We start from the raw sequence: 15,547 nt of genomic DNA, 5'->3' as shown, positions 1-15,547 counted from the left end.
TCTAAGTTGTTTGAGTGGAAGAACAAATTCCAAATGGGTGTAAATGGCCAAACCTGTCCTCTGTGACTGGAATACACTCCTTTATCCCCTCCTCTGGTTAGCACCCTGAGCTTCCTTCCACACTCAGCTTATAAACAAGTCTCCTACACAAGGCTTTTTTCTGACCTCCCTGGGTTGTTAGTACTCTTCTCCCTATCCTCCAAAATTACTTTGTATTTGCTTTGTATATAATTTGTATTGATTTATCTGTGTTTTATATCATTTTCCCCTAGTAAAAATAAGCTCCTTAAGGGCAGGGATTGTTTCTTTTCATCTTTTTTTATTGCTAGTATTTAGCATGACACTTTGGTAGTATATTTTAAAATAAATGCTTGTTGGATAAATGAATGAATAAGATGAATTATAGCTGTACATATATATGCATATACACCCACAGATATTGCATATTGAGATATTATCTGATTTAAATTGTAGCAGTGCCTAACTAAACTCAGATACTCAAATACCATCCTTATCCTTGTCCAGTTTTTGCTGACTGCCATCACACAAAGTATAATTTTGGCAAAGTTCTTACTCTTTAAAATTGAAAAAAGTTGATAAGAATTTATTTTCTCTTTCTCTTGAGAAAATCAGGATGAGCACCAAGTGGTAGTTCACATTTCATAAATGAATGATGTATTGCTCTTCAGAGATGAAGTTAGTCATGATTTGATGTAGGGTTGCTAATTACTGATCTATTTTAGATGATTAATTACATAGCTCTCTGTCAGTACCATCAGTGAAAACATTATATTAAAGAGGAGAACTCTAGTATTTCATATCAGAGTGCATTTTTAAAGAGTGAAAATTCATTTTCCAAAAGAAGAAAATTATAAACTAAGGTAGCATGGGAGTAAAAAAACGAATGCTGCCGCATTTTATCTGGGATGGAGCTGGGAAAAGTGTTATTTTTCTCCATTTGGAGGATCTTTCTAAACACCTCAGATTGAGCACACAGTCAGTCAGTTGCCTGTTGAATCTGATCAATAGAAAAAGGCTCCATTAAAATCTTGCTGCAGTGACATAGAGGTGGACCTTGGTTTTCAAAGACTAAACCAGTAGAGAGCAAGGACACTCAAAGGGGCCATCAAGCTGAAAAAGCTGATGTATGGGTCTATATTGTCACCTGAGAACCAGTGTAGCTAATTTAGGAGAGACGCATCATGGTAAGATTCCACCAAGTGATGGTTATGTTTGGCCTCAGAAACAACAAGCAGTGCACTGATACAGAGAGGAGTGTCAATGACGGGACTAACTATACCAAAGATATAATCACAGATATTTACTATGAGCGAGTATGGGTGATTAATTTCTCCCACTCCTTATACGATTTTTCTTCTACATGGGCATCATTTAGGAATATCCAGAAGATGCATTCTCTTAATGAGTCTCTTACAATCTTTGTTGTATGACCTTCAACAAGTCACTTAATTTCTCTTATACTAAAATGAGGGTGTTGCTCATCTCAGAGGGAGTTGTATGGCCATGAATCATTTGGCAGTATTAAGGGTATGTGTAGATAGACCTGTTTTGATGGGATTAAAACTCTGGTTGAAAGATGTTTATTTCAGAGACAGTCTATGTGGATGGGTGAATTTTGGAAAGTGAAAATTTTTAAAACAAGACTAGCCCCTTATTGCTGCCTCCCAAATTAAACATATTGCATCTGTGATTCCAAAGATTGGGTCTGGTCAGAGTAGACAGTGGGAAAAAGGGAGAAGCTTTATTCTTAAAAACAAATTTTGGGCTAATCACCCCCACAACATTATGCATGAAGGAGTCTTGATTTTGAACCTTTTTTCCAAATGTAGGTGTGAACCCAACCACTAAACCTTGTACAGAAGATGAATTCAAGTGTGGCAATGGACGTTGTATTCCTTTGAGTAATGTATGTGATGACTTTGATGATTGTGGGAACCATTTTGATGAAACAGGCTGCAGTAAGTAAAACTCTTATTAAAACATTGTTATATCTCCATCTATATATTTTTGAGGTTTGCCAAAGCATTGCTGATCATTTGTATTGAACTATACCAGGTTTCAAACCAATGAAAGTACCAAGAAGGAACTGTGTGTGTGTGTGTGTGTGTGTCTGTGTGTCTGTGTGTGTGTGAGAGAGAGAGAGAGAGAGAGAGAGAGGGAGAGAGAGAGAGAGAGAGATTTATAATAATGATGTTATCTTCTTGCAACCTTCACTCTGCTCCTTCCTTCTTTCTCTAGGACATTTCTCCAGTCATTGTATCCCCTTTCTCATGTATCTTTCAGTTTCTCCCTCTTAGTCCTGTATTGAAACAGTAAACTTTTCCTTTACCCTTCTACCTCATTGAGTTATCCTGCCTCTCTCTTTCACTTTACTGACAAATTTCTTGAAAAAAGTATTTTTTATGCCCAAGGCCTTCACTTTCTCACTACTCATATTCTTCTCACCCCCTTTCAATCTGGCTTCCACTCCATACCACTCCACTGAAATTGTGCTCTCAAAGGTTGCCCTCCAATAACTAAACATTGACCTCCAATACCTAAGTCCATTGGTCCTTTTCAGTCCCCAGACTCTTTTAATTTCTACAGCTTCTGAACACTCATTCTTACTGGGTACTTTCTCCTCCTCTGGCTTCAGAGATCCACTTCAGAGATCCACTGTATCCTTTAACCACTCCTTCATTTCCTTTGCTGGCTTTGCATCATCTTCCCAATGCCCAATAATGGTGTTTCACTCCAGGACTCTTCTCGACAGTCTTTTCTTCTCTCTACAATTTTCCCCATGATAATCTTACTTATTTCCACAGCCTTTGACCATTACCAGTAGAGGGAGAACTAAAACTGGAGTCAGAGGAACTGGATTTTTACTTTGACTCTGTCATTTACTTATTGTGTGACCTTTGGCAAATTGCTTAAATTTCCTGAATCCCAGTTTCCTCATCTGGAGGATGAGGGGTGGAACTAGAGAAGTTTTAGGGTTCTTTTCAGCTCTAAACATATGATCCACTGATTTCCAAGTAGGTTATTCCCAAATCTGTATCTTCTGTACTACAGAACTATATCTCTGACTTCCTACAGGGAGTGTCCATCAGTACGTCCCATTGTCACCTTAAAATTAACATTCCCCAAACCAAAGTTAATATCTTTTCCCCTGCCTTTTGGCTTCACTGTTTCTGGGACTTCATTTCATTATGTATAACATAAAAGGGTTGGACCAGCATTTCTCTAAGATCATCTAAAACTTCGAATCTATCATACTATCTCAGAGTACTTGTTAAAAATAGGAATGCCCCATGTGAGAAGTTTTATCTTAGTGTGCTATTTGTAGAAATCTTTTGATTTCTATCTTTACAACATCTCCTGACTCATACAGCTACCACCTTAGTTCATCACCTCTTGCCTTGATTATTGTAATAGCCATCTAATTGTCCTCCTTCCTCAAGTCTCTCACTGCCTCAGTCCAGCCTACAAACAGCTGACAAAGTTATTGTTCAGTCATTTATATCGTGTCCGACCCTTCATGACCCCATTTGGGGTTTTCATGGCAAAGATATGGAGTGGGTTTGCCATTTCCTTCTCTGGCTCATTTTATAGGTGAGGAAACTGAGGCAGATGGGGTTAAGTGATTTGCCCAGGGTCACCTAACTAGTAAGTGTCTGTCACTGGATTTGAACTCAAAAAGATGAGTCTTTCTGATTCTAAGCCCAGTGCTCTATTCACTGCATGACCTAGCTGCTCCAGTTGACAAAGTAATTTTCCTTAAATGCAGATTTGACTATGTGAATCCCCTATTCCACCAATTCCAGCGGCTTCCTGTAGCCTCTAGGATAAAACATAAATTTCTCTATTTAGCATTTAATAAAGTCCTAGGCAACCTGGGGTCATTTGCTTTTTCTATTATTAGAAATTTTTTCTCTCTCTCCCTTCCCCTCTCTCTTTCTGTCTCTGTCTGTCTGTCTGTCTCTCTCTCTCTCTCTCTCTCTCTCTCTCTCTCTCTCTCTCTCTCTCATATTCTGTGATCTACCTAAACGAGCATTCTCTTAGTTTCTCACATCTAACATTCAATCTCTTCTCTATGTGTCTGTAACACTGGCTCACCATGTACTCTCTCTTTATGTCTACTGCACAGATTCCCTCTTTTCCTTTAAAACACAACTCAATCACCATCTTATGTACTAAGCTGCTCTTAATCCTCGTAACTGCTAGTGTTGCCCTTCCAAACTATCTTGTATTGAAATACTTTGTACACATTTGCATTTATCAACTTTATATTTTTACTGTACATGTATTTTTACATGTACTTGTCTCCTTCATTAAAATGTAAATTCATAGAGAGTAGGTCAGTTAATCAATTATCAATCATTTATTAAGTGCTTAATATGTGCCAGGTGAACAGCCAGGTGGCACAGTGGATAGGGCATGGAACTTGGAATCAGGAAGACTCATCTTATTGAGTTCAAATGTGGCCTCACACACTTACTAGCTGTGTGACCCTGTTTGCCTCAGTTTCCTCATCTGTAAAATGAGCTGGAGAAGGAAATGGCAAATTGCTCCAGTTTTTTGCCAAAAAAGTCCAAATGGAGTCACAAAGAATCAGACATGACTGAACAATAAAAATGTGCCAGGCACTGGTGCTAAGGGCTAGGGGTACTATTACTACTGCTGACCTCACTAATACCACTGTTACTAACACCAGCACCAGCACTAGCACCAGCACCACTACTATTACTACAAAGGCAGCTAGGTGGTACAATGGAAAGAGTGCTGGTCCTAGATTCAGGAAAATGTAATTTCAGATCTGGCCTCAGGTATTCACTAGCTGTGTGACTCTGGGCAAGGCACTTAACCTCTATTTGCCTCAGTTTCCTCATGTGTAAAATGGGAATAATAATAGCACCTACCACCTAGGGTTGTTATGAGGATTAAATGAAATAATATTTGTAAAGAGCTTAGAACGGTGCCTGCCATATAATAGGCATTGTATGAATGTTAGTTAATAATATTATTGTTATCACTGAAATCAAGGGGGATTGGGAAAAGCTATGTATAGATGAGATTTTAGCTGGGACTTTAAGGAAGCCAGGGAAACTAGGAGGTGGAAATGGGGAGGGAGAGAATTCTAGGCATGGGGAGGGGGGGACACAACCAGCCAAAATTCCCAGAATCTAGAGATGGAGTGTCTTGTTGGAGGAACACCTTCATAAGGAGGCCAGTATTATTGGAATTAATAGAACATGTGGGAGTATAAGGCATAGGGAGACTAGAAAGGTGTGGGAAGGGGCTAGCTTATGAAGGATTTAAAATCTGATCCTGGAGGTAATAGAGGACCATTGCAGTTTATTGAGGGGGAGTGGGGGAGTGGGCAACATGCTCAGATCTGTGATTTAGAAAGATTACTTTGACAGCTGAGTAGAGGTTGAACTGAAGTAGGGAGAGACTTGTGGCAGACAGACTAATCAGAAGGCTATTGAAACGGTCTAAGCCTGAGAAGATAAGGAAGTGACAATGTCAGAGGAGATAAGGGGGTATATGCAAGAGATGACACAAGGTAAAATTGACAGGCCTTGGCAACATGTTGGAAATGGGTGTGTGTGGATGTGTGTGTGTGTGTGTGTGTGTGTGTGTGTGTGTGTGTATGTGAGAAAGAGAATGAGGAGTTGAAGGTGACACTTAGGTTATGAACTTGGGTGACTGGGAAGGTGATGGTACCCTCAACATCAATAGGACTTTGGGGAAGGGTTTAGGAGGAAAAATAATGAGTTCTGTTTTGGACCTGTTGAATTTAAAATGTCTAGGATATCCAATTCAAGATGTCCAATAGACCTTTGGAGATATAAGATTGGAGGTCAACAGGGAGGTTAGGACTGGATAAGTTGATTTGAGAATCATCAGCAGATATATGATAAGTGAATCTATGACAGCTGATGAGATCACTGAGGGAGATATTATAGAGGGAAAAGAGAAGAGGGCCTAGGACATAGCCTTGTGGGATACCCAGGGTTAGTGGGTGTGACCTAGATCTTTATCCAGCAAAGGAGACTGAGCAGGAGTGACCAGATAGTCAGGAGGAGAACCAGGAAAGGGCAGTGTCATGAAAACTTAGAGAGAGCTGCTGAGAAGTTAAGAAGGATGAGGATTGAGAAAAGACCATTAGATCTGGCAATTAGATTATTAATAACTTTAGAGAAAGTAGTTCCAGTTGAATGATGAGGTCAGAAGCCAGACTATAGAGAGTTGAGAAGAGAATGAGAGGGAAGCAGTGGCCATCTACCTATTATAAATGGTCTTCTCAAAGAGTTTAGCTCAAAAGAAAAGAGAAATATGGGACAATAGCTAGCAGGAATGGATGGATCAAAGGAGGATTAAGTTTTTGCAGAGAGGGAGACATGGGAATATTTTGTAGGCAGTTGAGAAGGAAGTGATAGAAGATCAGTGAGAAAGTCTGGATGACAGAGGAGGAATCTACTGGAGAAGACATAAAATAGGTCTTGCTTCATTCTGTACTTATATCCCCAAAGCCCAGCACAATGCCTGGAACATAGTAGGTGCTTAATAAATACTTGTCGGTTGATCAATTCTGTTGGCTTTCATAACTTCTGATTCTGGTGGGACCAGATTATTTCCTAGCAGTCTTTACCATGGAAAAATACTATGTGCAACACATTGACATACTCTTTGATGCAGTGCAGTGAAATGATGTAATCTGTTGAGTTACCATAAATATGACATAAATTGAATTACCAAAGCTACTCCACTCTCAGATTCTGCCTCTGTTGTTGACAGAATGATGCAAACTATAGCAGGTGTTTGGAATCTTTCCAAGTTTAAGACTGAGATAAAAATTGGTTCCTCTTTCATTTGCCCATGCTAATTTAGCTTCTTGAAATTAATCACAGTGCTTTTTTAATGGCATTTAATTAAAACTGGCATATATTTACAGAAAATAGGTAGCACCCAAATGAGTATGGGAATTAAGGCCACATTTCTTCTCAGCTATTAATATATCGGTATATCTCAGGATCATAGGATCATAAATTTAAAGTTAGAAGGTACCTTAGAGACTCTCAAGTTTATCTTCTACCTTTTACAGATGAGGAAAGCGAAGCGTAGATAAGTTAATTGAATTGCCTAGGATCAGGGAGCTAGTACATGTTTGAGGCAGGCTATTAACTTGGGTCTCTGTGACTCCCAAGCCCAGTGCTCTATAATGTAGGACAAACACTGGCTGCATCAGCTCACAGCACTCCTGAGTGCAGCAAACCAGATTAAAATGTATTTGGGAAATATTTAACAAAATAGATAAAAATACAACTTTAATTTGTAGTTTTCTAAGTCAACATACAGCCAACAGGGAACCTTTTCTATTTGAATTTGGCACCACTGATGGAAAGCCTTCACTTAAATATTTACTCATTATGGTGTGGAGGAGACCCTGGATTTTTAAAGGTTATGTCTGTGAACCACAAGCTCTGGCAGGTCTCACCAAGCTGGAGAGACTTTGAGGGCATATCCAGTAATAGGCTATGGATCTATTGTCCAAGTATCAGCTTGGAAACATTTGGGGTGGTGGTGGTGGTAGTGATATAGCAACTCATGAAATCATCTACTAAAAATGAAAAGGAGCTATAATATATATTAGAAGAAAAAGTATCCTCACCAATGCTATCATGAATATTAATTTGAATATCTGAAGTGATAAAGATGTAACAGTAGAATTCAGTCTTGGTGCTTATTATGTAGGCCAATAATTTGTCTATAAAATAAAATGTGTACCCCTAAGTGTCATTATGTGAATACTAGCAAAACACATCCCTTTTTCATTATTGTAAAATTTATTTATTTTAATGAATTTATAATCTGTCCCTCTCTCTCCTCTCTCCCTTCCCCCATTGTTTTTGTTTTTTAAATGATCATTGAGGCATTTGGAAATAACTTATCTAATATTCCTTAATATTTTAAAGTTTAAAAAGATGTTAAGATTTTAGCACCAATGATCTGTAAAGAAAGAAAGCTAATTGCTGGTGGAACCAATATTTGGGAGATCATTGTATTGGGATGACTTTTTTAGTGCTCTGAAATACTTGGTAACAGTTATTCCTTCTTTATAAAATGAAGAATTTACTTGTGTGCCCATACTTGATTTGGGAAATGTACTAGTTAATGAATTCGAATGGATGCAGCATTTAGATGTAGTAAAAACAACAAAACAGAACGAAAAAGCTATCTAAATTAATCAACATTAATTTTTGGACTTGGAGAAAATTTCACAACATTCGGGCAGGCCAGTGGTACATAAAAAAGATAGACCTTAAAAAATGAAGTGTTTTAGTTCATGTAGGAAAAGACCAAAGGCCTAAAGATGTGACAACTAGAGGTGAGGGCCTGGAAGAACAGGGGCAAAGGAAAAGGGTTCAGTTCAAAGGACACTCAGGAAAAAGGATGTTCAGTCACTAGAGGACAAAGAATATAAGCAGATCTCAGTGGTTAGAGCGGTAGAATAATGGGATTTGGGGGCGCTGGCAGGAACAAAGATGGAGGCCGGTTACGGTCCTTCAGAGGGGCCATCTGTGGATTGGACGTACTTAGGTTTCATTAGTCATTTTCCTAGTTGAGGTTTGGGATGCCCGTCTTCTAGGTAGCAGAGTGGGTGGAAGTCAGGAAGTTGCTGTTGTTCAGTTGTTTCATTTGTATCTGACTCTTTATGACCCCATTTGGGGTTTTCTTGACAAAGATGCTAGCATGGTTTGCCATTTCCTTCTCTGGCAGTAGTCAAGGCCTGATTTTTAAATCCATACTTAGACACTTAATTACCTTGAGCAAGGTATGTGACCTTGGGTGTGCCTTTAACCTTTCTATCTGCCTTGGTTTCCTCAATTGATTAAAATGTGGATAATAACAGCACCCACCTCTAAGAGTTGTGAGGGTCAAATAAGGTAATATTAGTAATGCTCTTAACATGTGGCCTGGTACACAGTAGACACTTAATAAGTGCTTGTTCCCTTCCTTTCTACACAAAGGTAACTCAACCACATGGATGAAGGTCCATGCATTTTATAGTGAGGAGATCAGTTCTTAGTTCAGCTGATCTCATTGATTTCCCATCGATTTCCATTGATTTCCCATCCCTGATCTCCCGTCTCTGGTCAGAGGCAGAGAGAAACTAGGGATGGCCTTATGAGACTCTGGTGGTAAAAAGTGTGAGGCATGGATGTTTCGAAGCAAGGATAGGAGAAGAGAGTTTTAGGCAGGAAATTTCCAAAATGGATGGGAGAAGGAGTGGGTCCAGAGCAAAGTAACTTCTTGCGGGTGCTCACAGGAGCCTCACATAGCAGAGAATTTGGATTTTTACACAGTGAGTACAATCTTATAACTTGTTTCGAATATGCCTTCCTTTTTCCTTGGAAAGACCTCATAATATTTCCACCTATCACTGTCCAAGCATGGACTTTGAGGTTCATAGGATAGTAATAATCTAATGGATTTTCTTAGTCTGTTTCATGTATATACATGGTCAAGTGTATATGCGTGCACATACACAATTCATTTCATTGCATTTAATGAAATTTTATTTCACTTCATTCAATTCACTTCATTTAAAGTAAATGTTTATTCACATAAGGCACTGTGCAAGGCACTGGGGGCACAAAAGTAAAAAGGTAAAAACAAGGGAGGTCCCTGCCCTCAAGTAGTTTATAGTTTAGGGATGACATGGACACATAGAATATAGGTATATTCAAAATAGATACAAGATATGCTGTGTGAGTGGTGGCGTTGGGAGGGGTTAGGTGTGGGTAGATGCAATAGCACCTTGGGAAATCAGAAAAAGCTTCACGTAGGTGAGCCTTAAAGGAAGTTAGGTATTCATAGTGCTGTGATGTACCTTGACTGAAGGAGTTCCCTAGGCAACAAAATCATAGATTCCATAGTAGAGTTGGGCAGCTAGGTGTCACAGTGGATAGTGCACTGGACCTGGAGTCAGGAAGACTCATCTTCCTAAGTTCAAATCCGGCCTCAGACACTTACTAGCGGTGTGACCCTGGCCAAGTCACTCAACTCTGTTTTTCTCAGTTTCCTCATCTGTCAAAATGAGCTGTAGAAGGAAATGGCAAACCACTCCAGTATCTTTGCCAAGAAAACCCCAAATGGGGTCATGAAGAGTTGGACACGACTGAAAAACAACCAACAACAACAAAATAGGAGAATTGTCCATCAAAAATTCAAAGTAGCTGAGCATGGTGACACACAGCTGTAATCCTCACTACAGGGTGGCTGATGCTAGTGGGTGTCCTGAGCTCAGGAGTTCTCAGCTGCGATGGGCTAAGCCAGCTGGGCATCTGCATTATTTTCCCCCAAGCCCAGGAGGGCACCTAGTAGTCCAGGGAGGGTCAAATTGGCCCAGGTTAGAAACAGAGCAGGTCAAAGCTCCTGTGCCTATCAGACTGCAACCTGCCCACAGGTAGCCCCTGTACTTCCAGGTTGGGCAAGATAGGGAGACCTCAGTCTTTAAAAAATAAATCACAGAAGCACCTTTCCTCCATAAATTCTTAAGGAAAAGTAGTTTTTTTCTATAACAACATCATTGCCAGGAAGAATAGATAAGGGACTATTTCTGACATACAATTTGAATTTTTAAATGATAGATTCTTCAATTTATACTGTTTTTCTTCACAATTTTATCTTTTTCCCAGACCCAGGGGCAGAAAGGACCTGTGCTGAAAACATCTGTGAACATAACTGTACCAATCTAAATGAAGGAGGCTTCATCTGTTCCTGTAGGCCAGGATACAATGCTAGTGCTACAGACAGAAACTCCTGCATTGGTAAAGTAGATGTTTTTAAATTATTCTTTGTGAGAGACCTCGATGTTCAACAATCAGATTCCCTTTAGTAGGAGTATGTCTACAGTTTTTACATTTCAGAATCAACAAGGATTAGAACTGTTGTCTGGCCTGGGGAAGGCTTGTCTTCTCAGGTGTTTGGGGCTACAGTCTGGGGGCCATAGCCAAGAGTCATATAATTTGCTTATGAGTTCTACAATCTTACCATATTCATCATGTTTTGCCTTTTCATCATGAATCAGTTCCAAAGTATGTGATAAGAATGCAGCTTACTTAAAGTGATAAGAGTTAAGTATGTTTTCAGCAGTTCAGGTCAGTGTGATTTCGTGTTCCTGATTCCATGGTATGTTTTAAGTAGAGATGAGTGAAAGCATTCTTCGAAGGAGTTGAAACTCAAGAGTTTATCATTTAAAGATTAAATGGTAGATTCCTATACCTGAAAACTGTGTTAGCAAAGGGAAAGTGATACCCTTGATGAGAAAAAACATGCTAGCTGCTTTTTTGAAATGGAAAGTTGACCTCATCTTTGGGTCTTTTTATCTTTTTCTTGGCTGAAATCACTGTGTTTCTTTAGGTTTCCCTTTTTTCATTTATTGATTTATTTCTTTCATCCGAGTTTTCCTTGATCTTCATTACTGGCAAATGTAAATTTGAACAGAGGCAAGTCTCTAGGGGCAGCTAGATGGCACAGTGGATAGAGCACTGGGCCTGGAATCAGGATGACTTGTCTTCCTGAGTTCACACGTGGCTTCAGACACTTACGAGTTCTGTGACCCTGGGCAAGTCACCTGACTCTCTTTGCCTCAGTTTCCTCATCTATAAAATGAACTGGAGGAGGAAATGACAAACCACTCCAGTATCTTTACCAAGAAAACTCCAAATGGGGTCATAAAGAATTGGGCATGACTGAAAAACAACTGAACTGAAGGCTCTATGGAGTGGATTTAAAAATGCATTTTTGGCTTTGTTTTGTCTCCAGATATCAATGAGTGTGAGCAGTTTGGAGTCTGTCCCCAAGACTGCAAAAACTCCAAAGGAAGTTATGAGTGTATCTGTGCTGATGGATTCAGGTCTGTGGGTGACCACGAGGGAAAACAGTGTGCAGCCGATGGTATGCTTAGATGATATTGGGATGTCATCAGTGAAAAATCAACCTTATGGGCAGGAGGGAAGTGAATACAATTATTACTGGTGGAGAATTATTTAAGAGCCATAGTTTCTTCATTTTCATTCATCACCTTTTCCCCTTGCCTTAAAAAATATTAAAACCTGTAGGAATTGAAATGATAATAGTCACATGCTATTTGTCCCAGATCTTGCCTCTTGACCACCTTGATGAATACATTTATCAGGAAATGATATGTGCATTGGATAGTTCCCTTCAAGTTGCTCAACAACAAAAGTCTGCTTATGTCATGGCTGTCAGCAGAAGGAAATTAAAGAAACCATCCGACTCCCAGTTCCACTGAATCAAGGTTTTAGGCAGTGTAACTTAAGATATCTCAGAAAATGGTCCCATTAAGTTGGGGCAAATCAAGGACACTTTGTTGACAGATTACTTTTTTATTGTCTATGGACTCACGATCACAGACAGAAGGGGCCTGGCTCATTTATAACTTCAGTCATTAGTTCTACATCTTAGCTCAATGTCAGCACCAGGATATCTGTCTCTGAATAAGAAGGAATTTGGCTCATAAAATTAAGAGATATGAACTGGAAAAAAAAGCACAAAGAATGGTAGGGTATTATAAATGACAAAATGGAAGGAATAGAAGTGGTATGTAGCAGGTCAAATTCCCAATACTGTCATCTAAATCTATATAACCCAATTTTGTATACAAGTTTTTATGGCCCCATTTATTTAGATTTGGGACATATGCTAGTGGCTCAAGGGGGAATACTAGGAGAAGAGCATTTTTAATTTGCATGTCAAATGGTTAGTGGTTAAAATGAAAATTTTAACTGTTCAATTTTGGCATGCAAATGAACACATTAGAACATGCATTTGATTTGCATACTTAAATATTGCATTTGCTGAACATTTCAGGCATGAAAGTGGAGTAAGGGCACTTTGAAAGTTTGGTCTGATAATTGAGCAGCACATTTAAAAATTGTTTAACTATTTTGAAGCTGGAATGATTGAAGCAAATTCCTATATTCACATAAAAATGTAGAATCTCAGAAGGAATTCGTTTATGGAGAGCCATAGATTGTTAGAGCTGGAAGGAAGATGAGTCTAATTCCTTCATTTTACAGATGAAGAACCTAAATTGTAGAGAGATTAAGACAATATGATTTCCTAAAAGTTACATAAATTGGATTTGAAATCTACACAACTGAAGATAGCTGCCCAAATGCATTAAAGAAGAAAATCTTATGCATAGCATCTCAAATAATGAAATACCTACTTTAGGTTGAAAAATAATGTCAAGGACAAAGTGTCCTTTCTCATTAAGCAGAAGCTAAATTGGATCACCGAGCTGATTACCTGCTTAAAAAATAATAAAAACCTGTTTTAGTAAAATAAAGACAATGAAAAGTTTCTGGTAAACTTCTATTAAGGTTATGAATGTTTTGTTTCTCTCATATGACCTTCTGCTCACAGTCTTGACTGAATCAGTGCCAGAGAATAAAGACAAAATTAAGTGGAAAAAAGAAAGTCATTGAAGGGCTGGCAAATAAGGGAAAATTCCTTCCTAATCCAGCCTTTTCAGTTCTAAGACTAAACAATAGATAAAGAAGGCAAAGAGAAACCCTGGCATTCCCCTACGTAGTACCACCCTCCCTTTCCAGCCTCATCTCATACTGTTCTCCTCTTCTGTGTGTGCACTATAGCCAAACTGGACTACCCCGAAGGGATCCCGAGATGATGTTCTCCCCCTCTCTGTACCTTTGCTGCTAGCAATCCCTTTGTTGGGAATGTCTCCTCAGTTCTGTCTTTGCCTACTAAAACCTTACCAATTTTTCGAATCCAGCTAAAATGCCACCTCCATGATATTTTCCCTGATTTTCCCAGTCATTAGGGATCTTTCGCTCCTCAGACCTCACGTGGCTCTAGCTTTGTGACCCTCTTGTAACTTGTCGGGTGTCAACTTATGTTATAGACATTCATGAATCATATCTTCCTAATAGATTGAGTTTTTAAGGACATGGGGCCATATCTTTATCCAATGTTTGTCTCTTCCTTATGTGGTGGGTGAAAGATTAAATGACTGAGGAAAACAAAGGATTGATCTTCCGAGCACATCTGTTTATTAAGTAATGCATTCCAATTGACCAACAAACTGAGGCCAGATTGCCTCAGCTTAGGTCTGGATCCTGAATACAGGTGGTGACAGATTTTTATACATTAAAAACAATTAATCAAATGGGGCCAATTCATTAAAAGGAAACAATACAACATTAGGTAATCTTATTTCTAATTGGAGAAAAGATTAGGGATTTTCCAAGTTGGAAGGGGGAGAGTGAGCAGGTGTAATTCTTTGAATTCAGAAAAAGAGGTGTCCCATTCTCCCCACAGGTCTGTAAACAGTCAAGGGAACATGAAAACATAACTAATTGATTAGTATGGGGCCAGTTTTTAGATAAGATTATGGGTTCTTGAGATGTACAATTGTGAGAAACTCTTTGCATTGATCTTTGGATCTGACTGGGCTTCTGGTCAGCATAACCTAGGTCCTTGATAAGGGTCTCTAAGCAGCAGATTGAGATGGTCCAGTTTCCCAGACGCTTAGTGCTAGGTTCAAACAATGCAAAAAAGTTTTCTCCCAATTCCCACAATTGAATAAAGTTTTCTCACAAGGCAGAATTTGGACTAGACCCATAATTTAATAGGAAGGGAACTGAATTAGCTCCAGAACTGAGTCACAGGATGGAGTCAGTGTGGTGCAGTCAATTCCTTCCCTTAGCATGATGCTTTCCACATAGTAGATGCTTGATCAACATGCTGAAGGTTTGGTTGAATCTGATACCCAGGCCTTCTATCTGAAATACGAATGAGAGAACCCATCTTGATGGAACAAACTGTCATTTGAGTATCAAAACTTGTTAGCTAACTGATCAAAGATGTTTCAAGTGTATATATAAACAGATATCTGGGGGTTTTCCTACTGCTTTTCCCAGATTTCAGAAAAAGGCAGAAGTCAATGGCGCACAGATAAAAGGAATCTCTCCATTCGTTTATAGGTAACCCTCCCTTACTACTCCTGCCAGACAATGTTCGAATTCGAAAATACAATCTCTCATCAGAGCAGTACTCTGATTACCTTGACAATCAGGAACACATCCAGGCCATTGATTATGATTGGGATCCTGAGGGCATTGGCCTCAGTGAGTATAATATACTTTGATATTTGTTTTAAGTACTAACAAAATGAGCTTTGCTAACTAGCGAACTTGTTTAGAGGGTTTTTTTTTCCTTCTTAATATGAATAAACCAAGCTTTGTTTGGGGAGGGGAAGGACCTCATAGTTGGGTGAACTTAGCCAGCAAGTTTTGCTTTGAGTTTTGCAATGAAATTTCATTCTACCTGTGTTTTCATCCTTGGTTATTTAATGGATGCTCTGCAATTCATGGGAATCTAACTAGTACAGTGGATAGAGTACTAGGCCTGGATTTGGCCTCAGATACTTACTAGCTGTGTGACTCTGGGCAAGTCATTTATCCCTGTTTGCCTCAGTTTCCTTATCTGT

At 39.1% G+C, this 15,547-nt stretch overlaps 1 protein-coding gene across 1 annotated transcript in view; it reads left to right on the top strand.

Annotated features, from left to right (window-relative positions):
- The window catches only part of LRP2 (LDL receptor related protein 2), a 263,004-nt gene that overhangs the window by 214,445 nt on the left and 33,012 nt on the right, over window positions 1–15,547 (top strand). Inside the window, 4 exon segments of the mRNA XM_036745398.1 lie at window positions 1,851–1,979; window positions 10,707–10,838; window positions 11,836–11,967; window positions 15,042–15,185. Of these exon segments, the coding sequence (XP_036601293.1) occupies window positions 1,851–1,979; window positions 10,707–10,838; window positions 11,836–11,967; window positions 15,042–15,185 (537 nt within the window).

Source organism: Trichosurus vulpecula, chromosome 2 (genome assembly GCF_011100635.1).
Source record: "Trichosurus vulpecula isolate mTriVul1 chromosome 2, mTriVul1.pri, whole genome shotgun sequence".
In the NCBI taxonomy this organism is placed as follows: Eukaryota; Metazoa; Chordata; class Mammalia; order Diprotodontia; family Phalangeridae; genus Trichosurus; species Trichosurus vulpecula.
The sequence above is the reverse complement of the archived record's forward strand: the minus strand, read 5'-3'. Positions and strand labels throughout refer to the sequence as shown.